Consider the following 17,303-nt stretch of genomic DNA (forward strand, 5'->3'; position numbering starts at 1 on the left):
CGCCTGAATGGATCTTGATGAAATTTGGCACAGATGTAGAACATAGTTTGGAAGAACACATAGCCTACTTATTACGTTTCTTTTAAATTCCGTGCGGACGGAGACGCGGGCGACAGCTAGTAGTACTATAAAATCGATTGGACTCTGAAAAAAAAGTGAATTTTTAATAATCAAGCTTTCAACTGTGATTTTGTTTATGCAACACCTAATAAATAAAGTTAAGCAAATTTTTCAAGCAATGTATGATTTGGCACAGAATGTAAATAACGCAGATAGATATAAATAGCTTTTGCTGCGTTAAATTATCTACTGGAACAGATATTGCGTAAAATCTTACCTTTTCTTAGGATAAAACAAACCGAAGGAAATTTTTAAAGATTAAATAGTGTTACTACATGTATATTTAATAAAAGTAAATGCTGGTAATACAATTCTTGTGAATATATCATTACATCTAAGGGACCACACATTGAAAATTCAAAATTAATACTGTAAATTATATAAAAAAATAAAAAAAAAACGAGATCCGACATATATGAGATGGATAATCATCGCATAACATATATGAAGCAAGCAGTCTTAATTAAAAATCATCATCACAATTTAATACTGGGACACGTCTCGAAACGTATTTATCACACTGTCTTAAAAAACTATAAATCAAAATTTCCAAACATCTGGTGACAATGCATATAAAATGTTAAATATTCTAGGGAAAATATAATTGAAATGCTCTTTTAAATTTCCATTTTACATTTAAGTTGGTAGCCTCTTTACGGCCATCTTCAAAACATTTCAGCTGCCTAAAGCATATTCGAATAGAAAAATATTGAACTATCTTTACTATTATGTCTGAATGCGGCACTAATCTTATTTCCTTAACATCGATACAGCCTTAAAAACTTATACTAGTAGACGACACATACAGATACATTTTAAGAAGGCACTTTTATATTTAAAAAAATTGTATCAAAATCAAACTTGTCACAACTTAAAAATAATCTTAAATCACGTTTTGTAAATTAGGAATATTTCAATGCAATTTGTGCGAAATATGAGACCACGACCATCATTACATGGACTGTAGAGTGATATGTAAATCTACCTTAAAACTAAAGTTTTATGGTTCAGCGACAAATCTGTCTTTAAAATATCTTCAGAGATAAAATACTTAAATACTTAAGGAATACAGAAATTCGACTTTCGTTTAAATCTAATAGTTATTAAACACACTGTGTGCCATAAAATAGTCGTGCAACGATGCAACTGTGTGCATATCACCTATTACAGGAACTGGTGCGTTTCCGTCTTTATCCATTTCACCTTTTCTCATTGTGAATATGGGTTTATGGAATGATTTTTTATTTCGTGGCGGATGACTATGAATGAGATTAGCTTTGAGTACTTCAAGTTTGTCAGTTATAATGAGATGGGCCTTGCATTTCCATTTGGAGCCGTATGCCGTGCAGCTCCAGCGATGAGCGTTAGATCTTGCTTTCAAATGTTGATAGAAGGTAAATTCGTTCAAGCGTAGATTGATCCTTCCACTCGGACGCAGGTAAAACTCAACTGGTTAGAGAAGAAATGAACATTTTAGACAAATAATGACGAAGATGAACAAATACAAATTGAAGCATAAGAAAATACCAGGATATCTTAACACAGATATAATGCAATTTAATTCGAATTTGATTTGGTTCGTTAGAAATTATCGGGAAGAAGATATTCATGAAATATTTAAACAAATGAAACGCTTAGTAATTACATAAAAAGTTGTAATAATTATTGCTCTTTTGTATATTTATATAAATTATCAATATGACGATTGAATACAGAGTTAGTAAGTAGTAATTTTTTAATGATTGAATCACTATTAAACATCTAAGCTACAGTTTTTATTAACAAGGCTTTGAATAAATTAAGGCATGATTTTCTAAGCAGTTGTTTTGATGTTAATTTAGTTTCTGATTGTCAAAGTTATTAAGAATCAGTCTTTTGTTTGAATGTGCAATCCAGTAGTTAACGTTAGGGCTAATTGATCTAAGCTTTATAGTTAATTCTACGTCTTTCAGATCCAAACATGTATCAGATTCATTATAAAATCTTGTCCTTCAATCAATCAATGGGTTCCTCTTGTTGTTTATTTGATACATTTGACTGTGAGTAAATGGCAATTTAAATTTGATTTCATTTAATTCCTATCACGAAGGACTTTTTCTAAAATCCTACGTGCCCTTGAATATTTTCTATCTTGAATGACACGTCCAATTTTCGTTTTGCACAATTTTTTCTTTCCTGAAATAAAAAAAATACACATCTTACATCGATTTACTTAAATATCTAACAAATTATAAATTTGTTTTGTGAATATATTGTTTATATTTTATTAAAATAAAAAGAAATGGAACGAAACGAACAGAAAAATGCATTGAGAGTCGTTCAAAACTTAGAAGTAATTTAATACGTTTTGTTTCGATTGTTTAAAAATATAAAAAATGAGAAAAATAAAATGGATCTACTGGACCAATCAGCATTGGGACAGCTTGGTTGACATTAGGGAAGGCTCCGAGCCCTTTAATGGGGTCGTATAGTGAGCTGATGATTGTGGTGAAATACATTTGCAGAATCACTGATCGTAAAGGTTTGAATGAAATGAAGGAATGATAGGAACAATTAAAACAATAACAAAAGAAAACAGGACATATTTAATAATTATGATATGCTACTGAAAAAAAAAAAAAATGAATTTGCAACGTTAGTTATAATTTATACATACATCATGGTCCCTTGGCTTGATACTTTCAAATGAATACGTTGATGGTGGATGTGTGTGGTCCGTATGGGCTCGTATTACCAGCTTCTCTTTGGTAACATGAAGGAATGCTCTGCAAGACCTGGAACCCATTTGTGTGCAGCTCCAGCGGTACCCATCTCGCAAAGTCTTATGCTGGTAGTACGTATAGCCATTGAACATTAACAGATATTTGCCGTGTCGACCTTTGACCATGAGGACTGGAAAATTTTATACTTAATATCAGATCATAATTTTTAAAACTAAGATAGTAAGTAATAACTAAAGCTGTATTTAAAGATACTTGTTTATGTTTCGTTGGCATATTCAACTACGTGGAAAGAAAGCTGGTACTTCAGTTTACTAATAAACATGTAAAAGAACAGAGTTTGAATTGATATTTGTTTATGTCTGGTTCCAGTATTCCTAAGTGTTTCAGTCGATGTGAGTCCGACATAACCTCCGTCCTCGTAATTTTCTTCTCCGCGCTAAAAAAGGTCAGTACTAATTGTCCTACATAAATGAAATAAATCCTTCTTCTTTGTTATGTTTATATGAACGAAATATTGTTCTTTAGTTTTCTTTTAAAACAAAATCATAATGTAAGCTTATTGATATTTGTTTGTACAGTTGTAGTTATCACTCTTTTATTTATTTTTATAGGAGTATGTTATTTATTAAATCACAAATAGAATTATAAAAAAAATTACAGAAGTTATCAAGTTTTACTAGCTTTGGTGAACACCCTGTTGCTTTATTTTTTCTTCAATATGGAACTAACCTACGTACATCCATGTCGGATACTGGCCTAGTACAATTACACTTTGAAGTATAAAACATTTTCACTACAATGGTAGAGTCTAGGTTCATGTGAGTGTGCCTCGTTGCATTTGATCACTTCGCCGCTCTTGGCGAGGACTAAAGCTGCTTTGCACTTCTTCGACGTGTGACAGGAACATCTCCACCGTACTCCACAACTTAACTTTACGTGCTTGAAATACGTGTAACCGTTTAATATTGCCAGCGTCTTAGACGCATTTGTTTGTATAAATTTAACTGGAACACAGAGGTTTAGTAAATTGAACTGGGACACGTTGAATTTAATACATTGAGCTGAACCACTAAATCTATAGCAATCCTAGTCATCGTCAAACTTTCGTTTTTCACCGTGTAATAAAGTTGAAAGTTGCTAGGTACTATAAAGTATTTATTTATCGAATTATATTTATTTCACGAAGTTTGCGATATACACAACTCCTATATAATATTTATGGGTAAAAGGGTGGGATGCCTTTTATAGTCTGTCTAAGTCTAAACCATCTTTTGAAAACATTTTAGTAACAAAAAGTAGGTAATACAAATCAGTCAATTAACAAATTTTCATTAATTAAATATTATTGGGTCTAACCATAAAGTACAAAAATATAAAGAAATACGATACTTTATTACAATAGAAACTACATCTTGTTAATACATTTTTATAAATAGTAATGATTAAATTAATTGAAGGCCTACTCTAGCGCCCGTATTTACACCTACGTATAATTAAATCATTGGTTTTGTTAACAATCTTGAATAGAACAAATGAGGTATTAGTTGAGGTAAAAGTACTAGATATAATTTCTAACATTTAGCATCTATTTAGAGTTTATCTTAAATTCTGACAATGAAAATAGAATGTTTAATTGCCATGGTGGCAGTTTGCCGTACAATATTCTCAAGTGGGAATGAAATTTTATTCTCTAACTGTGCAGAAAATCTCGGATATACAATTATGCAATTTACCACATCCTAATATATAACCCGCTCGCGCTACGATGATATTGCGATGGTTGATGTGTATGATTTTCCTTCATTCTTAGTAAACTGCCTTTGTGATCAAGTATAAGATACGAATTACAATTGCGTGAGAAATGCTTCGTACACTGCCATCTAGCGCCCTTCTTTAGCGAGTAATGTTTAAAGTATGTAAAGTTGTGATACATCGCCAGTACTTTGTCTCTATTCGTCTTGATGAAATGTACTGAAAATAAAATACACGTATAATATTAATCGATCCGAAAGTGAATCTTTTTTTCTTTAACGAAGTGAACCAAAATATTTAAAGATGTGATAAAAAACAAAACTTTGGATTATATTATTAAATCTAATCAATTGTACATAAAGAAAGAATCAGTGGGAATTATTGATAATAAAAACCACTTTTTACTTTAGAAAAAGCAATTAAAAATTGTACGTTATTTGTACTGCTATTCTTTCGGTTGTAATAAAATTGCCTTTTTATACCATATAATTCTGGCAAATACAAGTAGTTTTGAAGACAATATCGGTTGCGGAACGCTGAAATAACGAACATTATATTTCTTTTCCGAAGTTTTTACAACTGATCACCGAAAAGAGATCGGGTTGTCAATTATAATTAAATTAAAACCAAATTTATTGCAATTAAATCAAAGTTGTAATTTAATTAAAGAATACATAATTTTTCGTCTTTACATAAAACGATCAAACTAGACCCTCAGATACCTCCCACTTATTTCACGGTGATACTTAGTGGGTTCGTGCGTGTGTTCTTCGTTGATTTTCAAGATGTTCTCAAAGTGATCAATAACTACATACGCGTTGCAACCCTTGGTGTATTGCCTCGAACACTTCCATCTAACACCACCTCTAACTACGTAATGTTTAGCGTAAGTATACCCGTTATGGATTATCAACTTATTGTTTTTGGTCGTTGTTATAAATGTCGCTGAAATAAACAACAAATAAATTATATTGTTATTATTTTATACAAATAATGTGAAATTTTAAACATACGGTTTTATTTTTAAAACTCGCAGTCTACTGCGACTTCGTCAGCGCAGAATTGAAATGTAGTGCATCAGCTCTACCTACCGTCAAAATCCTGCGAAGCGACCGTTGCCCATAGACATCCGCAATTGCAGATGTGCCTACCTTTAATCAACATAGGAGAGGACACACAGAAAGAGGATATATCCCTTTCCTATGCGTCCCTTCGAACGTCAAATTCACTTCCCCTTCCCATCCCTTTCTTATGAGAAAAGGGAGAGAAGAGAAAGAGGACTAATATTAGGGTTTAATAAAAACGGCAAATTTGAAATTCCGTGATCTCTGCTTACCTCTCTGCGTTATATGATCCATTCATTATATGAATACATACAGCAAAAAGTTTGTATCCTTTTCTAAGGGAATTGCATTGAACTGCAAATGGATTAACGTGTATGAATTTAACACTGTGAAAGTTTATGTAACTTATTGCAGTTCATAAAGCAATTTTAATAAGAAATAAAAGTTGAATATGAGTTACGGTCGAATTTAATAATAGGTCCACAAGTAATCTATATATATAAAAGAAAGTCGTGTTAGTTACACTATTTATAACTCAAGAACGGCTGAATCGATTCGACTGAAAATTGGTGAGCAGGTAGCTTAGAACCAGGAAACGGACATAGGATAATTTTTACCCCGTTTTCTATTTTTTATTCCGCGCGGACGGAGTCGCGGGTAAAAGCTAGTTTTGTATAAATCGTATTCTAATTAAGTAAGACCCGTAAGGATAGTAAGTAATGAGTAAAAAAATAAATAAAATAAACATGTTTAGTTTTTAATTATATCTTCTCCAGTGAATTCGTTTTAGCGTGTCGCATGATGTTTAACACTGAAATATCAAATAAAAATACTTAAACACGGTAGCAAATAAGACAAAAGTTTGATGTTTTAAGCATTTATTGTGGTTTTTTATTAACTTGTTATATAAATTAAAAGCTAAAATAATGTAATATCAATAATATATAATAAGTAAATTGGTTGTTGACATTGAGTTACCCCATTTTTGTATATACACCCTTAAGTACATGCATACGTTGTACGTTCAATGTCAATTGGGAAGCGGATTCTACGACAATCGAACTTATACTTTCAGATATTTCCCATCTTTATCACGATGATATTTAGTAGGTTCGTGTATATGTTCTTCATTCATTTTCAAGATTTTGTCAAGGTGATTAATAACTACATACGCATTGCAGCCCATGGAGGATTGCCTCGAACACTTCCATCTAACACCACCTCTAACTGCGTAGTGTTTAGCGTAAGTAAACCCGTTATGGATTATCAACTTATTATTTTTGGTCGTTGTTATAAATGTCGCTGAAATAAAAAAATACATTTACAAATTATTATTTATGTATAATGCACACGTCCATATGACCGGCGACAGACTGTCTTGATTCTTAGTTCTATTGTTAGTATTTATGTGTGTGTAATATTTTTTCTAATATGTGTATTTACCTAATGTTACATGTAATAATTAATAATTATTATAAAAGATCAAATTTTACGAAATTGAGAAGATACGGCTTTAAAAGTTATGTTTGGTAATACAGTTAAAGTCGGGTTTCCACTGTGCAATTTTGTACTATTTATTGCCGTATCCGTACCCGTTCGTCGTACCCGTTTGAAGTAATTTAATAAGAAATTACTGACTTTAACTAGAGATGTTATTTTGTACAGTTTTATAAAATAAAAGCAATTTGAATTACATTACAATGTCTTTAATAAGGAATGAACCATGTGCGATTTAAAAAAAAATACAATTTTATTATATATAACAAAATAATTAAAATTACATTAAATATACTATTTGGCACATACAAAGAAGAGAATAAATATTATGTGACTAGGTCATATTCAGATTATCCATAACTTTCAGGAATAAAAAGGGGGAAAAAAATGTAAAATTATCACGTGCTTAATTTTTAAATTGATTATAATTTTTCCTAATTAATTCCTAACATTTTCCTAACCCACTACCAAACAACTAACGCCATCTATGGTACAAGTCATGAGCTACGTAGATATTAATTATGTTTTTTAATTTTTTATCTTTATTAAAATAAACTACAGTCAAAACCGTTTATAGCGACATCGTTTAGAACAACATACCGGTTAAATTGACCAAAATCAAAGGTCCTGGCTGAATGTTATTACATATCTTTCCTATTAATACCTGTCACCGGTTGTTACAACTATCGGTTTTTACGACTCAATATGAGTAGTCCCTTCGATGTCGTTATAACAGATTTTGACTGTATTTAACAAGTTTTTTTTCCACTTTTTTGTGTTTTTTCGCGGCAACAGTAAGTACTTCATAAATAGAACTAAGAAATTAAAGTAGGTTTCCACTGCACAAAACATGTTATATCTACTGCGCATACATGTTTTTGTAATTAGTATATCTGCAGTGGAAATTGTGTAAAGGCTAATAATAAATACGTTTAAATACAATTTAAGTTAATCTACTCTAATTTTATTACATTCCTATTTAAAAAAAAGATACATGATAATAAATAAAGTATTTTATATAATGTATACAAGTATATAATTAAAACTGAAAATTAATTGTATGTATTTTTTATACATTTTTAAGTAATATATATACAACATTTTATTATAGATACAGAGAAATAAAACTAAAAAGTAAGTAATTTCACAGCACTACAAAGTTTACTAATAAATAACTAGACTTAAAATTTTACTGTGGGTTTCCACTGTTGAAACAACCATAAAAAAACATCATAATCTCTCCCAAAGATAAAGAAAGAAACAAAACTATTTTTGTATTTGTTAAGCACTGACTTCTATATTCTATTACTGACTTAGCCTATTTTGTGCCTATTTGATTTTATTAGAGATGTTGGAAACTCGAACTAATAATTCAAATCATCATCATCATCAGCTCACTATACGTCCCCACCGAGGGGCTCGGAGCCTACCCCAATTTAGGGGTGACTAGGCCACAGTCAACCACGCTGGCCCAATGCGGATTGGTCGACTTCACACATATCATTGAATTTCTTCTCAGATATGTGCAGGTTGCATCACGATGTTTTCCTTCACCGTAAAAACGTCGGATAAATGCACATATGTAAATCGAAAATCGAAAAACACATTGGTACATGGCGGGATTCGAACCCAAGACCTGCAGATTGCAAGTCAAGTGCTTAACCCCTGAGCCACCGACGCTCTACGAATAATTCAAATAGTGTTAACATATTGTAACTTCAACTAGCACTTTCGTAGCAAAGCGCTGGGGGGCCGCGGTTGCGTTCCTATGTGGAGATCCCGTGACTCCTTGTTAGTGCTGTGGGCGACCACCGTGGGGTTTTAGTCGGTGCAAGCCTGACATAACTTATCTTTACCCCTATAAAGAAAACTATGGGTAAGGCAATTTCCCCATGCTTAAAAAAAGAACCTGTCAAGTCAAGCAAAAACTGTTATTTCCAAGCAGCGACTTGTCCAGCATATTTCTATAGAGGTCAGTGGGGTTAAAGTAGTGGAAATGTACTTGAAAATTAAAAATATAAAAACCTATATCATAAACACAATTGAAAGAATATATTAATATTAAGATCTAAAAACATAAATATTGTCTTTAAGTGTTCTTAAGTTGTTTAAGTAATTTTTTTACACTTTAAGTATGTTTTGTTTAAATATAATTATTATAAAATGAAGTTTCATATTGAATTATTTAACATATAGAAACTTATATACATATATACAGCTATATTTGATTATATGATTCATAATGTTCACAACATGTATTTTGGATTACAAATGAATATGGAATACTTTATAACTTACACTTAACTTATTCGAAATATTTAGTCTTAACATTAGATATAATAAACTAAGATTATAAATAACTAAAGTTAAGAATTTATAAATTGTTACACTTTAAGTTGAAAAATATGTTTTAAATAAGTTAAAAAGAAATTAAACCATGGCAGTGAAAGTATAAAAATAAAACACTTTGATTTACTAAATTCTAGGAATGACTTTAAAAAACTATCCCAAGGTTTGAAAAAAAATTTTTTTTTTCAAATAATAATTATTTTTTAAATTAGTTTATTCAGTATAACTATGCAAAAAAATAATTTAGATTATGTTTTAAGCAAGCCATGTATTACATTAAGTTTCTGATAATGTCGAGTCCGGTTGGAAATATGAGTTACATTAAAATAGTTCTACGTTTAATTCAGTTATCATTGAAAACAAATATTTTTTTACTTCTAGTATTATACAAACAATTATTTCATACTATTCGAGGAAAAGAGTTACATTTCTCACAAGGTCTCATAAAAAATTTAACTCTTTACATCACATTGGTTGATTTTTTGAAACTTTGAAGAAGTATCTAGCGTTAAACTGCTTAATCATTGAAATTATACTTTGTGTAATTATCATCATGATTATGGAAGCCTTTATGCTTGATGTAGCGACCTTCCACTGTTGTTTGCACACAGCTGTTGCATCCCAGTCTTTTTCTATCCCGGCATGTCCAATTTATAGTATTCTGGTATCTATTATTGATCCAATATTTGTTGTCTTTGAATATCAAAACCATACTTCCGGTACGGTGAGATGGTAAGTAATAAATTCCTGTAAACAAAACATATTTATTATCTGATCTTTTAATTTTTTTCCTATAAATAATTCTCTTGAACTACCCTCAATTCCCTGTATTATGAAAATGAGGGTACTTTTAGTTTAAATATATGAATATAAAGAAAATTAAACTACATAAGTAGATGTAAATGAAATAAAAAAAGAAATGTCAATAACTAGAATAAATAATAATTAATGATAAAACACTTACAAAAATACATAAAGTAAAAAGGTTCGGATTAACTTAAAGAGTTACTTCATAAGTTGGTTTTTTTTTAATATATAATTTGTACTGACATTGTCTAACAGGCACAGTTAATAGAATGAAAACAATCATCTTACCAGAATATTGTATTCTAAAATATTTACAACAAAAAAAACTTTGACGGTCCATTTACAAACTAGCAGGTCCCTAAAGCAGAAACATGCGTTCCGTTCTTAAGACGTGTCAATACATAAAATATTAAGTACATCATGATTATCTCTGAAAAATATATCTATACAAAGTACGAAATAAAATATTTAAAAGTACAGAAATCACTTGAGCGATTGTCTCCAAAACAAATCTTTTTCTCTTATAAATCTACCGTCATGACATTGTCGCAAACGGGGAGGATCATGAATGTGTCTGCCACGAAATATAGAGATGTAGTCTCTGCCATCCAAGCCTTTGTAGGTGATGACGTCAGCCCTACAGCCATGAACGTCTCGTGATGAACAGTACCACTGCTTTTTTCCATGTGCTTGATGATTCTTCATATAGAATGTGAATCCATTCAATATAAGCAACCCGGCTCCCGTCCTGCCCGGTATGAACTGCGCTGGAACTGATGAGCATAACCAAAAATTAACCTTGTATATATTAAAATAAAACACAAACTTGCTTACAATGATTTATTATTGTGAATGCTATTTTAAACCTTTTGGAAAAGTGAGTCAGTTTAAAATAACATAATTTTGATATTTGACATTGAAATTAAAAAAAATGGTACATACTTTCTTTATATATAAAACCTTTAAAAAAGAAAATAAGTACCACAAAAGTTTGGGATAAGGAAAAGGTAAGGTAAATAATTAGACCGAACATTTCAAATAATTTATTTGGAAAATGGCTATTTTTTTCTTTTTTTTAAATCTTTATTTAATAAATACAAACATAACAAACTTTTCAAAAGTCACAAAATTAATTGATTTATTTGTGTCCTAAATTTTATTTCATGTCGAAGTTCAATAATAAAAATTATGTCTATAATTGTAATGGCACCGTGGTTTTCATTTAAAATAAAAATAAAAAGAAAGAATTTCCAAATACATAAAGGCAGATGTTACAAAGAAAATAAGATTATATTCTATGTTATTACTTTGTTTATGAAAATTACAAGAAAAAACACACAATTAAAACCCTTAAAATATGTTAACTAAATACACATAAAACACTTGCTTGTCTCTGTTGGGACTCGAACCCAGGAGTGATAATCAGCACTTGAAGCAATACATACAACTTGAAGGCATCTTCAGACAGACAGAAACATTGCAATCAAACTTATTTGGTATAAATTAACCATTACCATCTTAAAAATCACTTCTACTTATCATTCAGATGCACAGAACATTATGATTATTTCAGCAGTAGACCTTTACAACTGTAATTGATAGTAACTATTACACCAGTAAATCAATACAATTGTGATTAATAATGACTATTTCAGCAGTAGACCACTACAATTGTGATTCACCATTATTATTTCAGCAGTGGACCATTACAATTGTGATTGTCAATGACTATTTCAGCAGTAGACCACTACAATTGTGATTCACCATTATTATTTCAGCAGTGGACCATTACAATTGTGATTCACAATTATTATTTCAGCAGTAGACCAATACAATTGTGATTGACAATGAATATTTCAGCAGTAGACCACTACAATTGTGATTAACAATGATTATTTCAGCAGTAGACCAATACAATTGTGATTGACAATGACTATTTCAACAGTAGACCACTACAATTGTGATTCACAATGATTATTTCAGCAGTAGACCACTACAACTGTAATTGATAATAACTATTTCAGCAGTAAACCAATACAATTGTGATTGATAATGACTATTTCAGCAGTAGACCACTACAATTGTGATTAACAATGATTATTTCAGCAGTGGACCATTACAATTGTGATTGTCAATGGCTGTTTCAACAGTAGACTACTACAACTGTAATAGATAATAATTATTTCAGCAGTAGACCACTTACAGTTGTAATTGATAATGACTATTTCAGCAGTAGACCACTACAATTGTGATTAACAATGATTATTTCAGCAGTAGACCAATACAATTGTGATTGATAATGACTATTTCAACAGTAGACTACTACAACTGTAATAGATAATAACTATTTCAGCAGTAGACCACTTACAGTTGTAATTGATTATGACTATTTCAGCAGTAGACCACTACAATTGTGATTAACAATGATTATTTCAGCAGTAGACCAATACAATTGTGATTGACAATGACTATTTCAAGAGTAGACTACTACAACTGTAATAAATAATAACTATTTCAGCAGTAGACCACTTACAGTTGTAATTGATAATGACTATTTTAGCAGTAGACCACTACAATTGTTATTGGTAATAATTATTTTAGCAGTGGACCAGTGGACTAAAGTAGTAATTCATTATCATCAGCCCATGATATGGCCCTACTGAGGGGCTCGGAACCTACCCTAAGTTAGGGGTGACTAGACCATAGACAACCATGCTGGCCCAGTGTCAGTTTGTTGACAGTTATTATTGGTAATGGCTATTTAGGCAGTAAACCCCTATAGTTCTAGTTTAATAAGACCATTTCAACAGTAAATATTCTACTCATTGGTCCAAAACTACACTTAACTGAGTTTTTCAAATTTGGTGATAAGTTTGTGTTCACATTTTAATTACAGCAGGAATCGAACCCACATCAATACATAGAAGTAAAATCTAATAGAATTGATACTTTATTTACATATCTATTTTATTTTTATTTTCATGTATACTTTGTTGTCTTAATTAAGAAATCGTGTTGAAATGAATGAAGAGAAAAATGTTATCGTTCATGCTTGGTTCTCAATTTAAAATAGTATAAAATGTTATTCCAACATAAGGAATAATATTTTTTGTTGAAAATTAAAGCCAATGTTATTGAGAAAACTTTTTTTAACATATAGACAAGTCTTTCTCATCTCCATATTTAAAGGGTTATAATAGTGTTTATATTTTATTGTAGCGAAAAAAAACATCAACAGAAATCCATGCTTACATTAGAAATTTATTAGTTTTATAATTAGGAATAATGAGCTTAGTACTTTTCTCTCTGTAACACATAGAATATCTTATGTAAACATCAGCCTTTAACAGTCACCATGAAAACTTTCTAAAGTAATTAATCAACATAAATAAGATTAAATATAGTTTCGAATATTTGGAAATCCTTGGTAAAAGAACTTACTCTCTATTACTCACCAAACCGCAGTTAGGATTCGGGAACAAGTATCCCAAAACGGGATAAAAGCGGGAACAAAAACTAACCTTTTAACACTTCACATCACAAAAAGTTTAACAAAATTAAAACTTTTGAAGAAACAGTAAGACAAATCGAACATTATATCATTAATTTTTACTAAGAAACTTTTACTTTAATCTTGTTTTATAACAAAATAACACGCAAAACAACATAAAAACAATTTGACGTTTAGATGCTCGAAGGATTAGCGCAAGAAAATTAAAAAACCGATTGTATTTCATCGAAAACACATTACTTTCGGCACGCATTTTTGTACTACTATCGCGGAATACTCAATCTCGACGCATTTTTTTACGATACGACGAAAAATAACATCATAAGACAACAGTTATTTGGCATCGAGAGAGTTATTTTGACATTTCTAAAGTACAATCATTTTATTTACTCTTTGGTACGAATTAGGACAGATACGGAGTACCGGTATGTCTGCATAGACAAATATACCAAACAGAGATGAGATTTTTATTTTGTAATTCATTGTCTTCTTAGTTTCCAAACTGTTTAACGCATTTTCTGTTCAACATAAGGCAAGTTTCCGGTTAATGTTAAACATTTTGGAGCTATAGTTTATTTTATCTTATAAATAATTTATATAGCTATAAAACTTTGTAAAACTAAAAGTTCTGGGAAAATAACTAAAGCTTAAATCCTAAACTCGGGCGGGTGCAGCTCAGTTTTTGAATGAAATGGAAAGAAATAAACTTTATATCCTACTGGCTGGGAGTGAACACTCAACAATTTAATATCGAATTAACAAAAATTAGTAATCTTTGAAGGTCTTACAGCGCCATCTTATAACTTGTAGCGAAACAACGAAAGTTGACTACCTTTTGTCAATTTCGTTCTTTATTGTGACAGTAGATGTCTCTGATTCGGAATTATCAATCATTTACTTTTAAAAAGAATAATTTATTTTTAGTCTGTATTAAAAAAACATGTTTTTAATTTTCAAAGTTAAGTGGAAAAATCATTTAAATATGTTATTTAAATTAACAAGAATTATATTATGAAATTAAGATTATGTTAAAATCAAAAACATTAAACACGAAACTAAATCGACGAAAGCAAAAATGAATTTGCATCGACCGGGAATCGAACCCGGGCCGCCCGCGTGGCAGGCGAGCATTCTACCACTGAACCATCGATGCTTGTATACTGAAGTTAAAAGTAGTAAGTGAATAAATAGAAATATCGACGCTGGAAAGCATAAACGCTGTAACCCTGTAAGAGTTGCTGTATACTGTAAACTAAGCTTTCTTAAATCGCAATACAAGTAAAAATACGGAATGAATTATTGCACGGATTTGCATAATTAAACAACTATTTATGTATGATATTTTTTAGTTCAGTAATGCATTACGATATTTGTATTTTGAAGAGATCTAGATTAATATTAATAAACATTTTTTTACAATATTTGTCGAAGTTTTCGAGTAATTATCTATGTTAATCTGAATTAATAATATTTACAATGCTAGGCAATAGATATTACTAATATATGTGTGGATGTTTAGATGGATGGATGTTTGTCTTTACGTATCTCCAGAACGGCTATGCGGATTTCACTGAAATTTAGCATAGGTATATCATAGTCTGGAAAAACAGATAGGCTACTTATTAAGTTTCTAATTCGCAGACCGAGTAGCGGGAAAAAGCTAGTTATTCATATTATAACGATTTTAGTATATGCGTATGTTAGCTAGTAATTTACTAAGTTACGCAAGTTTCAAGTTATTGAACAAGTTGACGAGAAACAGTTGCTTCAAGTCAAATCTCCGGCGGGCAATCCCCGAAGTCGTAGTTAGGTAAACATTTCGATATGACAGATGTCAATGTAACCACTGCCTAACTTCCCGAGAGAACTTTAGTTCTGATGAAACAATTTAAAGCTAAACCTTTTTATTTATGAAGTGCTGTATACTTATTATTTACTATATACAGATGATTCTCAAAGTGGTCGAAGTAGACGCTGTGGGGTACATGACAGACTCGTCAGTGTACCAGTAATTTTTTTAAGGAGGACAATGAGAAAAAAAAGGTTTTAGAACCTTAGTTGTTTCGAAGATATTGTGAATGGAATGACAATATTCTTTAATTTATGTGATTTTTTTGTCTGATCCTAGTAAAAGGAAGTTTGCATCGACCGGGAATCGAACCCGGGCCGCCCGCGTGGCAGGCGAGCATTCTACCACTGAACCATCGATGCTTGATGATACTATAGTAAATAGTGAAAGGAAGAAATATTAGAAAGGAAACACGATGTCTTACGAAATGAATATGATGATTACTGTGACCTTGATATGATGTAACTATAACGCGTTTTTACGGAAAAGAACCTTTTACGTTATTGTATAGAAGTTATTTTAATTATTTCACGCATAATTGAATTTATTTGAGAGAAAATGAGTCACTATTTACTTTAATTTTTCACATTATTTTACTAAACGACATCCTCGATTCGATTTCCACAGAATAAATGAACTGGGACTTGGGGAACGGCTGCGGTGTAAGCCGCACTCTGATATAGTTCTATTATATTCGAATAGAACAAAAAAGTTATCTGACCCGGTGGTAAGTCAAACTAAAATATGATCGACGATCGAAGTGCGACGTAGTTTTCATATTGTAGCTATCGTGTCATGTTTTTTCTTTAATATTATTTTCTATGCCCTTGTAGGTTTTATATGTTTTTTGACAGATCTAATCGCGATTGAAATACCTCTCTCACCAGGTATCCTTGTTTGAGTAGAATAGCTCCCTCTCTCCCCCCTAGCTAGCATTCTATTAATTATAGTAGTGGGTCGGGTCAGCTTTAATAGTTAGTTTGTTCCACTTCGCTCTATCCTCGTCATTTTTGTCAGAGAATAAGCAGTCATTTTCGTCTTAGAGCACTACATTATTCCACTTTGTTTTAGGTCTGTACATTAATCTATGTCTGGACAGGGCAAGTTGTAGTGCCATTTCCGATGTTGTGCGGTGGCCTACTTCTTTCGTGTCCATACCGTCATAGTAAACTCTCCTGCATAATGTCGACGATGTCGCGCACACCGAGGTTGACTTGCACGTACTCGCTGCGGATTTTGTCGAACCTGCGGGCCTAGCACGAATATATGTGACAATCGTCATCGACAAAATTTTAGTACAAATTTGTGTATCGGGCGTAAAGTACAACAAAAATCTCATACTGATTTTAACATAATTGAGGATAACGATTGTCACAAATATTCCTGCTAGGCCCTCACCATCTTCATTTCGGTTATTTGCATAGGACCTTGCAATATTGAGTATCTCTATTGACGACATTTAATACAATTAGTTAAAAAGCCAAAATACGTTGCGTATACGTAGGACAGTTAGAAATAACTTGTCTAAAGGTACTTATAATAGTTCCTGTCCTCATGAGAATGTTTGTTACATACATTATTTAATCCACTTCAGGTTATTTTAATTAATAAAAACATCGCCCGACAAAGAG

General features: G+C 31.3%; 1 protein-coding gene, 2 non-coding genes and 1 pseudogene across 3 annotated transcripts; all 4 read right to left on the bottom strand.

Annotated features, from left to right (window-relative positions):
• Window positions 1-715: 715 nt before the first annotated feature.
• On the bottom strand, window positions 716-5,953 carry LOC123721264 (annotated as a pseudogene).
• Window positions 5,954-9,969: 4,016 nt separating this feature from the next.
• Window positions 9,970-16,954, bottom strand: LOC106712925. Its single transcript, XM_045679489.1, has 3 exons — window positions 16,752-16,954; window positions 10,927-11,141; window positions 9,970-10,252 (listed from the first exon to the last, which is right to left on the bottom strand). The coding sequence occupies exons 1-3, from the start codon at window positions 16,952-16,954 to the stop codon at window positions 10,023-10,025; spliced, it is 648 nt and encodes a 215-aa protein (XP_045535445.1). The 3' UTR covers window positions 9,970-10,022.
• Trnag-gcc lies at window positions 14,906-14,976 on the bottom strand. Its single transcript has one exon. It is a non-coding gene; the product is annotated as a tRNA-Gly (tRNA).
• Window positions 15,964-16,034, bottom strand: Trnag-gcc. The gene has a single exon. It is a non-coding gene; the product is annotated as a tRNA-Gly (tRNA).
• Window positions 16,955-17,303: the final 349 nt, after the last annotated feature.

The sequence above is a fragment of the Papilio machaon genome, chromosome 9 (genome assembly GCF_912999745.1).
Source record: "Papilio machaon chromosome 9, ilPapMach1.1, whole genome shotgun sequence".
In the NCBI taxonomy this organism is placed as follows: domain Eukaryota; kingdom Metazoa; phylum Arthropoda; class Insecta; order Lepidoptera; family Papilionidae; genus Papilio; species Papilio machaon.

Excerpts from the sequence above, each read along its gene's own strand:
- LOC106712925 (XM_045679489.1), bottom strand. The coding sequence starts at position 16,954 with ATGACGATTGTCACATATATTCGTGCTAGGCCCGCAGGTTCGACAAAA. Across the intron at positions 11,142-16,751 it reads CTGTCCAGACATAGATTAAT|CAAGTTTGTGTTTTATTTTA; the intron begins GTACAGACCTAA and ends AATCATTGTAAG. Across the intron at positions 10,253-10,926 it reads TGACGTCATCACCTACAAAG|GAATTTATTACTTACCATCT; the intron begins GCTTGGATGGCA and ends TTTTGTTTACAG.